Source organism: Chanodichthys erythropterus, chromosome 1 (genome assembly GCF_024489055.1).
Source record: "Chanodichthys erythropterus isolate Z2021 chromosome 1, ASM2448905v1, whole genome shotgun sequence".
Classification (NCBI taxonomy): Eukaryota; Metazoa; Chordata; class Actinopteri; order Cypriniformes; family Xenocyprididae; genus Chanodichthys; species Chanodichthys erythropterus.
This window is the reverse complement of record NC_090221.1, coordinates 12,602,253-12,620,464: the sequence shown is the minus strand read 5'-3', so window position 1 is coordinate 12,620,464 and position 18,212 is coordinate 12,602,253. Positions and strand designations below refer to the sequence as shown.

The window sequence follows — 18,212 nt, the reverse complement described above, 5'->3', positions numbered from 1 at the left end:
ATAATGGTAATATATATACATGTCAAAGTCAGACATACCCCCAGTGATGCCTGGTTACTGGTTTAAACTTGGCCCAGGTTTGTAAAAGATTTTTGGGTCAGCACACCTTAATAGCTTCAACAATTGATTGCCAATTAAGTTTAGAATACAACAAACCAATTAGAACCCAGTTCAGGTCAGATAGCTGCTAATGGTGGATATTTTGATGAACCAAAAATGTATGTTTTTTTCTATGTATAAACTGTTTATGTAATAAAATATGTTTTCGTAGTTTGTGTTGTCCGTTATCAGTGCAAAATTATCACAAATTAAAAAGGATTCATGCCAATATTGTCCAAACCCCCACTTTTCTAGGGCGTTTCCAAACTTTTGGAGGGCAGTGTATATGTGTGTTTTAAATATATATTATTGTGATATATGGAGCTGCCAGAAGTGTACATATGAAGTAGACTCTGTCCATATAAACTTCCCTCGTCCACTTCACGAAGTGGAACGCACTTCAAAATGGCAGCAGGGATTCACCCGAGGGGAAGTGCTTAGGGAAGTTTGCGAGTGCTCATCTAAAACTGGAGTGGAATGCAGCCCTTAAATATATTGGTTAGATAAGGGAGTAATCATGTTTCTTAACATGATTTTCTGTAAATCCTGATTAGTTATCGGTTTAAAAAAATGCCCTGCCGACTCCACAAATCTCTGGGGTCCCAGGCGTTTTGCATGGTATCACTGTACGGTATGGATGGCATAAGAGAGACAGTTTGTTAGCATGAATGTCTGTGTGTGTGTGTTTGGACTCTAGGGCCTGTTGTGTGCATGTTGATCGATGAAACCCATGCTTGGCAGTGCCATTGGCACGTTAAGAAATCCAATGGGGTTAACGGGGCTTTATTCTCCCAAGGAACAAATGCCACACATTAAGAACAAGCTGATGAACCTTAAGAGAATTTGAACTCTGCCAGGTCTGCTAAGACTAAAGAAAGACACAGCTTTTCAGCAGTTCCCTGGCAGAGGAGATGTGCTGAATCAGGAAGTTCTCTTGTGGTTGTTTGCAAGATAGTACAATGTGGTACACGTGTTCCCCAAAGAATGGACTTGAAAGAGGGAACACATTTTCAATGCACTTTCCCTAATGAAATAAAACAAAACGGTGTTAATCAAAGCTGTAAAGCCACTAACAATTGAAGAAGGACAGAGTTTTACAGAATGTATTTTATTGTAAAGCTATAAGGAAGGAGTACTTACAAGATAGTATTTCTTTGATTTGCGCAGCAAAAATAAAAGACAACTTTTTTTTTTTTTTTTTTCTTCCTCATCGTGTTTAACATGCGGATATTGATAAGAACATAATGGAACAAATAAGGGCTAAAACTCTTCAAAGCCACTGTTTTGCAAATAACATTAACTCAGGAAAAAATAATACTCATAAAAAGAGACAGTAAAACTGGAAAATAGACTAGAAGCCAGTGAATGGTTACTGCTGACATTTTAAACACAGGCACTCCAACTTTGTGCCCCCAACCACTCTCATTCTAACATATTCTACTTTTAAAAATATTTTACAATTTCAGTTTGTCTTTCAACATGTTCTTTTTTGTTCTCTCTTTTTTTTTAAAAAGCCACGTTATTAGCATGTACATAAAACTGTACAAAGAAAACAAGGCATCACAAGCGTTTCAATATAAATATAACCAACACTTAGGCTACAAAGTTGTACTTCCTGTAATTATCTATTTAAATGGTGGCTGTTCTGGTTTTAATATCGAGATCATATGAAGGCAGACATCCACAAACCGCTAAAGCGCTATCGGTTCATTTCAGAGCCAAAGTCATTGTAATAAAGCCACTCAGCCACCGCTTCACAAAATAAATTACCGATTTCGTTTTTAATCTTTTCTGAAGGGTAGAATAATGCTGTTTACTCTCTACTTCTATCATGTGCAGAGATGCATGGTGAGCCTCATTATGCATGGTGACATTACAACATGATGACATGTTCGTTCATAACTCCTAATACCTGGACAAATGCAGCGGGTGGCTCTGCTCCAAAATGAGTCCATGTGTCAGACAAAGAACTGATTCTTAAGTCACATTGGATTTGATTGATTTCCATGTAATCAAATACACGATTCAGCACAAATGAAATAGAGCTTACAGTAGGATGAAATTGAACATCAGTCATGAGCAGGCCCACACAGAATCTGTGCCGGCAGAAAGCGCCATAGATTTTCACAGAAATGGAACGCCCGTTATTTAAAAAGCCATACACATCCACCACCGCTTGTTTGTTCGTTTATTAAATATATGGCTAATTTGATAGCGCTTTCATCTACCGATTAAGCTCTATTTAACCCATTTTACCATGTTCAAATCCATTAAGCAGATTTTTTTCCTTCAAAAATCAAAGCAAGACATGACATGATTCCATTTGGGCATGGTCATACAGTGGACAAAAGCCTGAAAGTATCCGTTTTAAGTACAAAAAAGGTGATTGTTCACATTATTTGTCCATCAATGTGCTGCATTAGACATCATCATAAAAAATAAAAATCAACATGTATATGTATAGAACAAATTACTATTCTCAATTATGCTTTAAGAGTGTGAAAGTGGGAAAGCAGAACAAATGTGTATTGTTGGTAACAAAACTGCAGGGTTGTGTGGAATGTAATTTAAATTAGCTTTAAAATCACCAATTAGAGATTATGGTTGGAATGATATAACAGTAGTTCAAAATCAAATAAAAACTGACTAGTTAAACATGATTGAGCTAGAGATTCATTCAGACTTCATTTAACACAGTTTGACTTAAGAAACTGTCCTAATAAGTTCCAGATAAACAAAAAATGACTGAATCCCACACATGAGTAAAATATATTACTGTCAAATAACAGCTACAATTGCAGGATTATAACACTGGACCATTTTCCCCCTCATACAATGTTTCTCTTTCTTGCTTTCCGCCCTATGACAATTTTTACGCCCAGTGTATAAGACATGTTATTTGTTTTCTATCAGATTCTCTGCACCGCTGTCTAATGTTTCGCACAGCAAGAGCCATTTTATTCATTGAGAAGCCACAACACAATTTGGCTGTTGAAAATCCTAGCAAAAATCAAAAATTAATGTGAAGAGCTTAAAAATTCCTTGTTTAAAGGCAGTGAGCGGATCCCTCCGTGTATCTACACAGTTACAGAGGTGTGCAAAGACGCACACATTCACACACACACTCCAAGTGATTTGACCTATCAGTATCTGTGACAGTTGCTCTCCGGGGATAAACTCCAGGTTTTCCCAGTGGGAGTGAGAGACTGTCTAACTGTCATGCAGCATTTGGGGTTCATGCAGCCTGAGCAGCTTCTGTTTGTCACTGCAGAAAACAGCTCTAAGGTCAGTAGTTGCTGCGATGATTAAAAGAACAGGATGTTAAACGTGTACAATGAAGTACAATGGTTATCTCCTCAGGTCTGCGACAAGCTCAACAATGCTTGTTCAAAGGTGTTCTCATGGCACACAAGGACCAAAGACCCAGTCAAACTGGAAATATGTCTTATTTACTTAGTCATTCGAGTGTTTGGTCTGCCAGTGTTCAAATAAGGGGGTCAAGCGTTGAGTCGTTTTGTCTGTTGTCATTGTTGTTTATCTTTAAAGGAGACTTTTAAATATTGACCCCAAAGCACAGAGCTCTGAAAATGTTGAATCAACACCTACAGAGTTAACGCCAAAATCACTTGAGTCGGTTTTAAGTGGCGACTTAGCTGTGTGACATGGTGTAAATTATAGTGCACTTAGCGTGTGTAGCTCAGGCCTCGAATACTCATTATAGCTTTTGCTGTTCTGCATCGCAACTGATGCAATCCCTGTTACCGTCAGCCGCTATTAATAATGGCACTAAAATAACTTCCTGTAATTTCTTTCTGAAAGACATTGCTTTTAGTTGCGGAAATAAGCTTTTCCAACAAAAGCACCCTGGTTAGGCTAGTGCCATTGTGACTTTGTGGTAATAGATTAGCACAATTTAGATGTTTCTAAGCTCACTGCAGGAGTCATATGCTCAAAGCACACTTAAAACAGAATCTCAGATGTTCTAGAATATACTGGATTTGTTGAATACAACTTTAATGTGGTCAAACACGAGAGAAATGTTCTGCTGTCATGATTTTTGAACTTGTCTATCTCTTATGAGCATTCATTTTGACAGGGTCAGACCCACCATAGAGCAGAGCAAAAATCTCTGACAAAACCACACATCTACACAACAGAGTTTGACACGTCCGAAAACGAGTAGGCTATTGCACAGCACATGGACAGTTCGATTTTTTTTTTTTTTTCTTTTTGTTTTTTTGTTAAAGTTGTTGCTCCTTCCTATGGATTGGATGGGTTGAACAAAGCTCTTCCAGAGGGCAACTCACCTAAAGCCTCCTTGTACATAGTCTTCTTATGAAGTGAAGTAAAGGAGTATTACAGAGAAAGAGTCACTGGGAGAGCTTCCTATGGGAGCCGATGAAGCCCGTCAAATTTGTCCTAAATGACAAATGGCATCATGCAAACCTGCTGTAATCCACTTGTTTCTGTTGAATTTTGCCCCAAATTCCATGTTCACTTGAGTCCCATAAAGTTCGACGGCGGAGGCTCGTACTGTGGATTATCTTTAGCATTCTGTAGTCCAAAACTGTTGTCCTTTTACCGACAGAGAGGCAAATCCTCCGAGCAATGTTCCTTTTACTACCATCTACACAAGGAAGCCGCAGCTACGAGGGTCTGTACAGCTAAATCATAAATCAAAACTGTTCCGCCAGACGTGTAGTATTTACATCACTGTGGCTGTACATTAAGAAAAGAGTTTCCTATGAAAAAAGACAAATGTAAGAAACAATTACCCTTCAGTGCTTTAAGAAAGGTGAATATGTTTTCTCTTCAGTAACGTATACATGATGAGAATGTATGTCCCTCTTGGATTGCCAGTATTTGGTTTGCCAGTTCTTCTGGCTCGAGGTCTTAGTAGAGATACACACACATAAAAGAAAAAAAAAAAGGTACTATTTGGATGTGTAGGACAGTGTATATGCTTTTAGGTAATCAAAACTACAGTCTGATCATATGTAATATATATATATATATATATATATATATATATATATATATATATATATATATAAACAAAAATCTGAATCAAATAGGAATATAACCTTGACATTAAATTATCACAAAGTTCACTTAAAAATTGTCCTTACATTCTTTCATTAGATGTTTACATGGGGATATTCACAAAATTGTTTTCTTTTTTTGTTTTCTTTTTTGTTTTCTGATTATTCTCTTCATTCATATCTATTCGGCTTCCAGAGCCTCTAACAACGTGCAGGGTTGTATAAAACCCCAAGGGTTTTAAAGAAGGTCTCTAGCTGTTTTGTGTCAGCCATTAGGATTATGGATGAGGGGATTGGAGATGCACGTCGAGACTGGTGGTGTAGTAGAATTAGCAGGTGTTCTGAAAACGAGGCCTTCTGATCCTCTCACAGGCATTGATGATCACAAGTAAATTGGATCAAATGTGGAATCGAACCTAGGCAGATGACAGATGAATCACAGGTAGATTTCTCTTTTGGAGCCTTGGCTGGAGGGTGTAGTGGCAGGGACGTAATCGGCTGTCTGACTCAGGGGGATCTCCTCCCGGGGGCAGTCCTTGCCGGAGTCACCGCCTGTAGAATAGGCACTAGTGTAGGGAGGCAAAAAGCGAATGCTGGCCACTTTGTTGCTCCCGCCTCCACTCCGCTCTTCTCCGTGAGGCTTAGAGCTGCTGTCAGCCATCAGACGCTCCTGACCCTCCCTCTCCTGGTAAGGCACGAAGGTGGAGAGCTTGGGCCCACTCTTGGCACTCTTGGTGCGGTTGGGTGAGGGCTGTCCGGGCATCCAGCAGGAATCCGAGTGGCCGTATTCCGTACACTCGCGGGTGCATTTTCCCGTCATGGCCACGTCAGGTAGAGGCCTCAGATCTGGAAGAAAAGAGGACAGAACCATGAGGTCATTTTAATACATTTAAAACAATTTGTGGGAAAGTTGGTGTGTAGGCACTGCACGATGCAGAATACATTGGTTGCGCTGTATGCTTTTGATTCACTAAAAGGAAAAAAAATTATAAGAATTATTTTTTGGGGAATCAGGATACACTGTTTGTGCCATATTTTTTGAAATCGAATTACACTGGTCTTGCTTTTTTGTGGTGTCAACGAATAATTAGAATAAGAGTATTTTTACAGTAGTACGAAATCCCATCCACATTGGCAGAAGAATTCAATTTAATTCAGTCCAATTCACATTTATTTGTATGCCGCATTTCACAATTCATATCGTTTGAAAGCATTTGTCCATCCAGTCTCATATTGTACCATTAGAAATCTAGTCAGCCTAGCAAAATGTCATTAAAGTCAGCATTAAACAGAATTCATTGACTGAACCTTTTCAAATGACAAATTAAACAGAAACCTTACTATTGAAAAGCATAATTGAGATCATCACAGTTTTATGATGAAGCTTTTGTAGTCAATCAAAGCTGCACAAACAACTCTACAGCCTATTCTCACTATTGTTCACTGTAACCAATCAGTGTAATGGATGCTAATCTTCACTATAAAAGGTTGTTGAAGCAGGATGGCATCACAAGAAGAGAAAATAACTGATCTGCAAAGGTCAAACTCTCTGTCTGGAAAATATAAATGCAAAAACTGAGCCTAACCTTTCCTCTGAAAGTGACATTAGATTAGTTTGATAGTGTGCATGTGAAAAGGGGGCAGGCAGAATGGCAAGTTCTCGAGGGGAAACATTTATTTTCTGAAATGTCTGAGCTCTATGAAAGGCCTGTGATTTGAGGCAGCGAATGCCATTATTTTGTCCCCTTATACTGGACTATCACAGAACACACTTTAAGAAATTATTCTCTTTTTCATTCACACATTCTACACTTTTTGCTGATAGATAGATAGATAGATAGATAGATAGATAGATAGATAGATAGATAGATAGATAGATAGATAGATAGATAGATAGATAGATAGATAGATAGATAGATAGATAGATAGATAGATAGATAGATAGATAGATAGATAGCAATAAAATACTGAGAGACAAACTATATTTGCCCCCTTTTTTGCTCTTAGGGAAGAATATTCAAAGTTTGGGCTCTGACAGACCAAGAGAGACCTCTGTCTCTGGCACACGGCACCTGAATCCCTCTCTCTCCTTTTCTTATCTCCTTCCTTCGAGTTGGAGTTAACCTCAAGAGTGTTCCCGCTGAGCCTGAAGGCTGGAGAGCTGGCCCTGCACCACTGCCCCTATCACCAATCACTCCCAATCCGGCTCTCTAGCACTTTTTTTCAGCTAATTAGATTCCGCTGGCCCCTTGTCACCATAATAGAATGGAAATTATTTCCAGATGAGTATCTGACATTTGGTGCTGTCTAATGTAAAGAGGAAAGATGTGTTAAGACTGGGCTCCTTGCGTTTTCCCTGCTCATCTCTTCTGTGATGGAGGGCTGGCACAAGAGATTTGCTTCATGTCATTTTCATTCAACTGTCGCGCCCCTGGGGTGTGATGTGGATGGAAATATACATACAAGGTTCAAGCTGTTTTCTGATTCCATGTCCAATTGTGCAGCTGTCAAAATGTCCATTTGACCATTTCATTGTAGGTAAGAATTCCTATTTGACATGCAGGTGGAAGATTTTCATATGAAAGAGTCATAATGATTTGATCAAAATGACAGTGATAAATAAGAAGCTTTTTGTGTGTATTAGGGGATGAAAAAAAATCAAAGCTATTATTCAGTATCCACTGTACTAAGCCTTTGCTATCAATCAGAGGCAATTATTTCCCATTTAGCTTCTATTGTATGCAGTGTATGGTATGTATATTCAAGATAGACTTATATTTTATATATAATATAATTTTATATAATGTAATTTTATTTTATAGGGTTATAAATTATATATATATATATATATATATATATATATATATATATATATATATATATATATATATATATATACACACACACACACACACACACACACACACACACACACACACACACACACACACACACACACATATAATGTATGTATTAGGGCTGTCGATTTAAGGCATTAATTAGATTAATTTATTTTGGTAAAAAACAGTGTGTTAATTTGTAATGCATTTAACACACTTGCACCACCTCAGACCTATGTAGGTCATCTGACATTTCATAAAGTTGAAGGTGACTAATATGATGCAGGGCAACAACTCACTGCATGATGGAGATTATGGGGCAAAAATGCCCCTGTTTGAGTATTTGTCTCATATTTAGATCATATATGAGTAATGGAGTGCAATATTACACAAGTGCTGTTTTTGTCCAAAATATAACGAGTGCAAATGCGATAGTCTACTGATTGTAAAGATTATAAAGACAAAGCAAAACTTATTTAGAGTCTAATTTTATTTGAAAATTAATTTTATATTTCCATATTAAATAAAAAAAATAAACAAATAAAAGTATAGAAATGAAATTTCAGTTATCATTTACTCAACCTCAAGGTCCAAATGTTCATGTGTAATAAATTCCATGTTGAATCAAATAAAATATTTATTTCTGGATTTGTATGTATATATATACAGCTATAGAAAAAATTAAGAGACCACTCCAAGTTCAGAAATCAATGTTAAGTGGTCTCTTATTTTTTTCCATAGCTGTACATATATATATATATATATATATATATATATATATATATATATATTAGTAATAATAAATTTTTCCTTAAGTACATTTTGGATGTGTAATCATATATTTATTAATTTATTCACTAATAATATACATACATAATAATCATAATAATATAAAGAAATCATTTACATGTATTTAAAATTATTATTATCATTATTGTTATGGTCTCCATTCCATGTGGGAAGTGTAGTCATTGTAAATGAGCAGTGCTGTAGTCAATAGCTCATTGTTCATTTACCCCAGGGCCCTCTAAGCGAATCCCTAATATATGCAGACTCTTCACTTCATTCCATAACAGTTTTAGCCAATTGATTTTCAGCTTTGCCTGTGCCTTAAAGCCACCCAGGGGAGCCAACCGCTCAGGCCACAACACTCAGGTTGCCCTGGGTGACAGGTGTGGAGGATAGCAGTGGGAAAACCAGCCTTTATTTGACAGTTAACACCAACACTCCAACTTTCCCACAATCCCTTGCTGATCCCATGTGCACGAATGGAAGCAGACAGGCAGAGTTGATGGAGCCCCCTCCCACCACCACCACCACCTTGCCTGTGCGCTACCCTTCCAAACTCTTCGTTCTGTTGCCTTTGCTCGGGTGTCCTCTCCCCCTGACCCCACGTCTGCTTGTATGCAAACCTCGCTGAGACTAATTAAACTTTGGGCAGATTAGAACTTTGCCTTGTCACTCTTTATTCGTGCTTAAACAAGTTATTACTTTTAGGAAAATTAAATTAGCCAGCTATTAATTAATCGACACGCTGCTTTTGAGAGGATAGAAGAAGGGGGGAAATGTGTAAAGTAAAACATGAAGTAACAGCTTGAAAAGGAATAAAAGGTGAAAAAGTTATGGGTGATTCCTGTTAAAAATGCAAAAAAGGAAAAAGGGGTGAACCAATATAATGTGAATATTTTTTAGAGGAAGTTTATTATAGGTTATGTATGTTTATTTAATAATGCCATGTATTTAAATTTTATATTTCTAATAAAATTGTATTCTCTATATTACATTATTAGGAATTATATTTCATAGGTATTGTATTATTGATGAGCCAAATGCAATACCAGGAAATTAACATGCAATCATGGTGCCTATATGCAGAGTGCCTATAAGCAATGCCTATAAGAGAGCAATTACATTAGACAGATGGAGTATAAAAAGTCCATAAGCAGTGCTGTTACTCCTGGCTGGGTTAACAGCAGCTCAGAATAACTGGAGGTTGGACACAGCAGGAGAACGAGGAAGAGGCTTTGCACTTTCAAATGGCAGCATGCATAAAAGAGAGCCAGTAGCCACAGCACTAAAGAGATACGTAACCACAAGAGCGAAACACAAGCAAGAGATGCAGAAACGCTGAAGTCCTGCATACAGCACAACGTCACCAGAGATTATGTACGTATTTCGCTCTGAAAATGTTCTTTTCATATGAAGCTTCTTATATATGCACGTTTAAAGATGCAAAATCAGGGTTTAGGGCTATCAAGAAAAGTAAATACAATCACACAACCTTACCTTATTAAACTAGAATATAACATTTAACACAGAACAAGACTGATCCAACAGATATTCATTTGGGAATCTAATGATTGGGTCAGGCATGCAAGTCCTGCTCCACATTCAAACATTCCCACTTAGCTGGTGGTTTGCTTGTGGCGTCAATGTATTGATGAAGGTTTAAATTTAGACTTGTCCCATTGCCAGTTTCAATACATGCTGTGCTACATAGCCAAAAAAAACAAAAAATCAAACAAAAAACACTGGGTATACAATCTATAGAGATACTCGTAATATCTATTTTCTGGAATATAAATCATGTTTTTTATTTTATTTATTTCTATATTTTTTTATTGCATTTAATGCAAATAACTTTAAGCACGCAAAACATGTGCAAAATGCACACATTTTAAATAAATTAGTTTAGGCTTGCCGTTTATAATAAATGTTGTTTATAATGAATTCCACAATAATTTATGATTGTTTCATACTTATATTTTTTATTCCTTTTCTGTTCTGATTATCGTTAAATTTAAACGATTTGTTGTGGAATGAGGGGAACTAAAATACATTTTATAATGTTTGCAAACAGTTTGTTACATTTACCGTAGTGCTGTCAATCGATTAAAATTGAAATTCTGGAAATATCCAGAATCAAAGCAGTTATCAAACACAATCTTCACTACATAATTTAGATTAAAATATAGATGCATTTCTATTAATTTTTATGAAATCTACAAAAGTTATTCAATTAAGAGCAATAAGCAATTTTCTTTGTCTTTTGTTCTTTGATTAACATTAATAACAGACTGTAGAAGGTTTATTAGGCTGCCGTCACTTTAAGACATGCCACACATGACGTGGACCTGCATTCTATTTTTTAAAGTCTTCATGTTCATTTAAGACTTTATTTAACCTATTTAAGATTGCGCTTATAAGGATACTTGTATGAATAACAAAAACAGGCATTTTGGCATAATTTGGTGTGTTTTTGTCCTTTCAAGGGCAAAAGAGAACTTAATGCTGCTGGTGTTCTGTGCTACCAGCTCAGATTTTGCTAACTCCCATTAAAACAGCTGGTAGCACAATTCTACAGGGAAAAATGCAACTTCTCAGTTTGTGCTACCAGCATCATAATCATGTGGTTTGAGACTTTATTAATGTCTTTACTTACCCCTACCCTAAACCTACCCTTAAAACAATGCAAATATAGTGTTGGTACCACTGAAAATGAAAATTCTGTCATTATTTGCTTGAAGAAAGAATGATATTATATATATATATATATATATATATATATATATATATATATATATATATATATATATTAAAAATAGTTATCCATTTAAGTATTCTATTAAATTTTCTTTAAACATGACATAAGGGTGAGTAAATCATTTTTATTTTGGGGTGCAGAAGCCCCAGCCCCAGCCCCAGCCCCAAGAGGCATTTACAGTAAAATTCTTCTGTGATTGGTTCATTCTAATATACCATAAAATTATGTGGTGTACATCAGGCTTGTTCATGCTCCATGCAGCATTGTATGTCAATACAGCCATAGCTACACAATGGCCAAAGCCTGCCAGGCATATATACTGTTTGCGACCTTCAATAATGTGAGAATAAATATCTTTCGAAAGCAGATCAGGTTACTGAGTTCATTCATAGAAGCCCAAATAAATTCTACTCCTATCATTTAACTGCAGGAGGACTGAGGGATTTCAAACATTAAATATTTCATAGACATGGCCCTTTCTGCGCGACGTCCTGTTCTTTTCCATCACTCTCACTGGCTCAGATGAGCCGTTTAAACCTCTGCAGCATTTTTTTTGTGCAAACGTTCCACAATGGTGTTTGCCAGAACGACGCATCCTCTTTGCCAAAGATTCACTTACGGGCTAAATGAGTTCTGAGCAGAGTCAGAGAGTGCCATCGTTTGGACCGTGTCCCATTGGCCTACATCTGTTAAACATGGAACTTATCTGATCCGCAAAAATCAATGTCCTCGCCCGCTGACCAAATTTGCTCTCCCGATTCTGCCAGCCGAGGGAAGGGGGGAGCGACGTGTGTCATTTTGCAAACCTCCACATGTTGGCACACTGTGTTTCAGTATGCATCAGCTGCATAGAATCTCCTCCTGGCTTAGGAAGATAAGCACATGGAGAAAGGCTGTAGCCCGCGGCTAAATCAACTAGGATAAGCTGCATAACATCTTCCACTCATGAATGTTTTAAAGTTGAGTTTGTCTGTGCACAAGCTGAATCATTGAAGATGAAACAAGGGTGTAGTGTTTGATTGTGCTGCAGGCCTAAATAACTGGCTGTGAAAAAGAAAAGAGAGCACAAAAGCCCTCTGTAAGTTGGATACAGACAAATGGATAGATGAAAAAGGGATCAAACTCAACTGATCAATGTCCATGCCATCACAGCACCCAAAGTCTTCATAAAAATTGCAGTGAACTTACATCAGTGTTGATTTGAGAATGCTTTGGTACAAACTGTTGTCCATTCTTGGACTCAGCTCCACTGCAAGTAGTGATTCACCATCCAAAACCTTGTTTTCAGCTAGAATAAGACTTAATCACTGTACAGGAATCCAGACTGATTGGACAAGTCTAATGAAATTAGCCAGTCCACTGACAAGTGCGACCAGACTCCAGTTCAATTTTGGAGGTGTGATAGGCATTATAAGATTGGTCTGAGTTGATTTTTGTAACAAGAGTATTTCAATGAACCATGCTCTATTCCAAGTTTCATTGTGCCATGGAAAATGAATAACTGTAATTATAGCCTATGTCTAAATGACTTTTGACAGAGGGGGAGAGGAACACAGCTATAAATATAAAAGTCTGCCATTAGTAGAGCCTCCCACACTTTTCATTGTCTTTTCCTGCCTTCTTTCTTACCACATTTTTTGTTTTTTTTTTAGTATTGCTCATGTGCAGTATGTAGCAATACACAATAGGTATGTGTACATGCACCCTAAACTTTGAATTTTTGCTTACATGTACGTTTATGTATTCTGCACAAAACGTCAGCCACTATGCTCTCAACTGGAGAACGTCATGGCTATAATGTCACCCTAGCTGCATGAACTGTCGTTTTTTTCCTTGATGACATACTTAAAAGGAAAGCAGACCAATATGTCAGAAAGGCTAATACCTATACATGTGACTAAAATGCAGAGCTGTCGATCATGTAGAATTTTTAATTGAATTAATCACATGATATGCTGATAAATTAATCAAATTAATCCCAATTATTACGGCTCTCATTGTGGACACGCAAAAACATGAAACGCTCCAATAGTAGGAAAATTCCATACATGGAATTTACATAGGGGCCATACCATTATTATTTATTTAAATCATGGTCTAATTAATCATCACAGATTTTAACACTAAATTGACAGGCCTACTAAAAAGAAGAAAATCTTTAATCGAGAGCCCTAAAAAATCAGATCTCACAAGAAACACTCAAAGCCAAATGCTATGCTGCACAAAATCATTTTCATTATTAATGAAGAAGAACTGAGGGACACAGAAAAAAGAGGGGAAGAATGAGAGAGAATTTCTTTCAAGGAGAGAGCTTCTCTCTCTTTCTCTGTCTCTCTAGAAATCAGTGGAGGGAAACTTCAATCATGCAACAAAAGTGAGTAAATGTATGGCTGGAGAAAGCTGCCCTCAGGCCTATGCTCTCTCCCATCTCAATAAGCTTTTAGGACCACAGTCGAGAGAGAACCGCACAACTGAGACAAGCTGATTTTTTGAGGACAGCAGCGGACTTTAATTTAGGAGAAACAAGCGCACACAACCACACGTGCTCACAAACTTTGTGTTGAGGGAGAGATATTCTGCCTTTTCTGCCATCATTAGAGACCTTCGATTTCTCTTTGAAAAGAACAGCGATATTTATGGTTTGGGGTAATTCATATTATAACATGGGATGAGGGCAGGGGGATGAGAACGAAGAAAGGGGATGAATATGAATATCCTTCAATATCCAGAATTTTCCTTCCAACTAAACAAAATGATTTAACTTATTCCCAGTAAATATCATTGTTTGATTCCCAAAGAACATGAGTGAGAGAGACAATAATTCCAGAACAAAATATATTAGAACAAAATTATTTATATTATTATAGGGCAATTCCAGCGTTATGGACGTGACATTTGGAGTCAAAACTTGAAATATAAATGCTCAAAGAATGCATTTAATAGCAACATATTGAACCGTCTATTTATATATTCATAATCCCTTACTAAAGGAGTCCAGACATTAGAAAAATGTCAGTCTACTCAACTGTTTTATTTTTTAGATGAGGGAAATATACAGCGTTACGGACGTGACAAAAAAAGTCACTAAGTTTTGGGTGACAACATATTTTTTAAGAATTCTGTGAATTACATTGCGCAAACCAAAAGTAATACTGCCCACCGAATAAAGAAGGGTTGGCTCTCCACAGAGCATAAAATAATAATTTTATTTCATTTTTCGTGTTCGCATTAATGAGGAAAAAACAACGTTACGGATGTGACAGTTTTCCGTTACGGATGTGACCGGTCTGAAAGCGGCACAGAAGACTGGTTTAAAACTGCTTTAAAACTTTCACAGAGACCTCAAGCAAGCATGTACACCACCAAATATTGAAATCTGGGATACCAGTATGGTAAGACTCCACAATTGATCAACTTTTTACTAAACTTTATACAAATGTAACGTTATACTCTGTAGTGCAAAAGGTTATAGATTAGACCTATTTCTCATGTTGACAAGCATGTGCGTTGTTCAAGAATCAATTTAGAGACCATGATTTTCCTTCTTACAGAACTGCATGCTAAAATACATTGACAAATATTAATGTTTATCATAAAGCAGTTTAAAATCGCATGTTTTCCCCACAGTCAGGTGAACCGATTGACACTATTGCCAATCGCAATCATGTCAGTTTTATGTTTTGTGTATGAATGACCACACGGTTTTTTTCGTCTAGTTTTCAGAGTTTAAAGCGGAGTCTTGAGTCAAAATGATCAAACTTTATTTCAAGTCAAAATTATTGCAATCGTATTATTTTCATTTTGTTTGATCGCGCGGATTGTGATCATTATAGGCTAGGCTATTCATTTTTAACCAACAGGTAACGCGACATCCCAATTCCCGAGGGAAGTGTCCTATGAGACACAATGCTCTTCTATAAGTTGTACTGTATCATATAGGCCTACCTTTTGATGTTCATATTTCGTTCTCTGGCAAGAGGAAGAGAAGATCGATTCATGTGCGCCTGATCCGCCGCTTACAGGCGCTGCAGAAGCTAATCTGTCACACGCCGTAGGCTATTAAAGAGCGACATCTATTGTTTAATTTTTGAAAAAAAAAATAATAAAATCGACTGAATTTGAAAGTTAAACCTTTTTCATATTAAAACTAACAAAGCACAAAGAGTATTGCGATTATTGGGTATGTTCTGATATGGTAAGCCTGAAACAGATGATAGCAATATAAAGAAGCAAACTCATAGGATTTAATATGAAGCGTCCGTAACGGTCACGTCCGTAACGCTTATTATGGTTGTTCACAGCAACGTAGTGAAATGAATTGTTGATCCTAATAAGCATAAACATAATTTAGCTTTGCATATAAAGTTTCAAGTTATTTGCATTTATAATTGTTATATGACATAAACTTAATCATTAAAACGTTACGGACGTGACAGAGCACTGAAGCGTCCTGACCTCTTTATTCTAGCCCTTATAAATTCATCAGGCAGTGCTGTTATGACTAAATGAGTGTATTTATTTCTCAGGCATGTATCCATCTTTCTACACAATGCTTACTGCTAAAATTAAAGTTTAAAAAATGGGGTCTTTGATCCCTTTTTTGAAAGCATGAAATATGGTTGGTTGAAAATTTAATTTAAGCATTGTTACTTACCACATATATTGTGGATAAACAAGGCAATTTTCTTAAAATTTCTGTTAGAGCACATTAATACAGTATATTACAGACCTAAATGGACAATTTAAAAAGGGTTTTGTTCTTTTGGTTAAAACTTTTTTTTTTCATAGTAAAGATGACCTTTGCGTGGAATTGCCCTATAATTATTTATATTAGTTGTCTTTAAATACTATGCACTTATATGAAAAAAAAAAAAAAAAAAAAAGTACAATGTACTTATTGTGTGCTATTGAGGTTGGAAACGGGTAAGGTTAGGGAGAGGTTTGTGAAAGGTCAACAGTGTAATAACAGATGTAGTTACAGAAATTAATTATATGCATTTTTTTTTAAAATATAAGTGCAATGTAAAAACATGTATGTACACAATAAGTGAATTGTATCAAATGATTAATATAAATGTTAGTGCATAGTCGACACCTAATATAAAGTGGGACCATATCTTCTTTTGTGTTCCACAGAAGAAATATATTTGATACAATTGATGACTGAATTTTCATTTTTTGGTAGGGTGACCAGATTTCTCATGGTGGAATACAGGATGGGATGGACAGGCAATACCCTTTTTCTACCCTTAACATGTATACATTTAACATCTTTTGTTGTTTGATTAAAATGAATGTCAAATAGGCTGCTGTCACTTTAAGACCAAATGCTTCTAATGTACTGACACGTATCCGGTTTTCACCGAGCTGGAGTAACCATGTTTTAAGCCATAATTGACTGTATTTACATGAGATACTCCACATGAGGGGCATTTTGACAACTGTGTCTGTATTTGACCATTCAGGTGCAAAGAGAACTAAATTCGGGATAGCGCGTAGAGTAGGGTTGGGTATCGTTTGAATTTGAAGATTCCGATTCCGATTTCGATTCCTTGTTTCGATTCCGGTTCCTAACGATTCTCGATTCCGATTCTTTTAAGAGGCAGGGTCAAAAAAAAGTTTAGGATATTTTAAATGAGCTAGCTAACCAACGGTCTTTCTGAAGGAAATAGTCTGACCTTCTCCATCAATTTTAATTCTATGAACTTTACTATGAATTTCTCACAGGGCTGTTTTCAAGTACAATATAAATATCAAATCTATGAACGTGAATATAAATATTATAAATTATGAATATATTGAAAACACATTTACACATGAGTGTATGGCTGCATTTACACTGCAAGTCACAAATCCGATCTTTTGACCAAATCCGATTGTTTTGGCCAGTGTGTTTACACTCACTTTAGACGCGACTGGTATCGATATCTGTGTTTACATTAGGCTACTTCCTGCCCCAAAATGATCGTCACTGATAGTTTTAAATGCACATAGTAGATCCTAGGGTTTTGAATGGCCGTGCTTTTAAAATTATTTATATAATTCATGGAGTGGCCATGATTAGCCTGTCAGAATGGATAAGTTAACAGCTGTCATGGGTGTATTGCAGCGCGAATTCTGACTGAACGGATATAGACCGGAAAATAAAGGTAATTTGTGTTTGATATTTTATCTACATTTATTAGTTTTAGAATTCCGTTTTTTGAATGAATTCGAGCGAGCAAGGAAGAGAGCGCGTGCGTGCGAAGCTGCTGAATATATGTGTGTGCGCAATTTCTTTCATGTTAGACAAAGTTCCCACATTAATATTGAGCTGCGAATTTTTAGTGCGAGTGCATACATGCACGTCTGCTTCATAATACAACATTGAAGCTATATTTTAGTGAGCAAACGTGCCGCCCTCGCCATTTGATGGCTTGGAATTACAATCGGAATCGGATATGCGTGTTTAGATGTAGGTCGCATGTTCAGAGATCGGATATGTATCGGATTTAAAACCACATTTGGAAGTGGCTCAGATCGGATACGAAAAAATCGGATCTCGTGTGGATTGCCAGGCTGGGGGTCGGAGCCAGAGGAAGAGGCAGCGGAGGACGGTCGGCGCAGCGCATCAAAGACATTTATATATTTCTACTCCATGAACTCGGAGGTGCTTTATCATGTTCGATGTGCACCCTCCTATGCACG

General features: G+C 36.8%; 1 protein-coding gene across 5 annotated transcripts in view; it reads right to left on the bottom strand.

The window, feature by feature from the left end:
• The window catches only part of pcdh1b (protocadherin 1b), a 196,262-nt gene that overhangs the window by 8,812 nt on the left and 169,238 nt on the right, over positions 1–18,212 (bottom strand). For 4 of the 5 annotated variants that reach the window (XM_067387968.1, XM_067387978.1, XM_067387959.1 and 1 more), the window contains exon 5: positions 1,239–5,987. The exons of the other annotated variant lie outside the window; for it this stretch is intronic. In XM_067387968.1, the coding sequence (XP_067244069.1) occupies positions 5,578–5,987 (410 nt within the window). In that variant the 3' untranslated portion in view covers positions 1,239–5,577. Of the gene's footprint in view, positions 1–1,238; positions 5,988–18,212 lie in introns of those variants that run through there. 5 annotated transcript variants of the gene reach the window in all.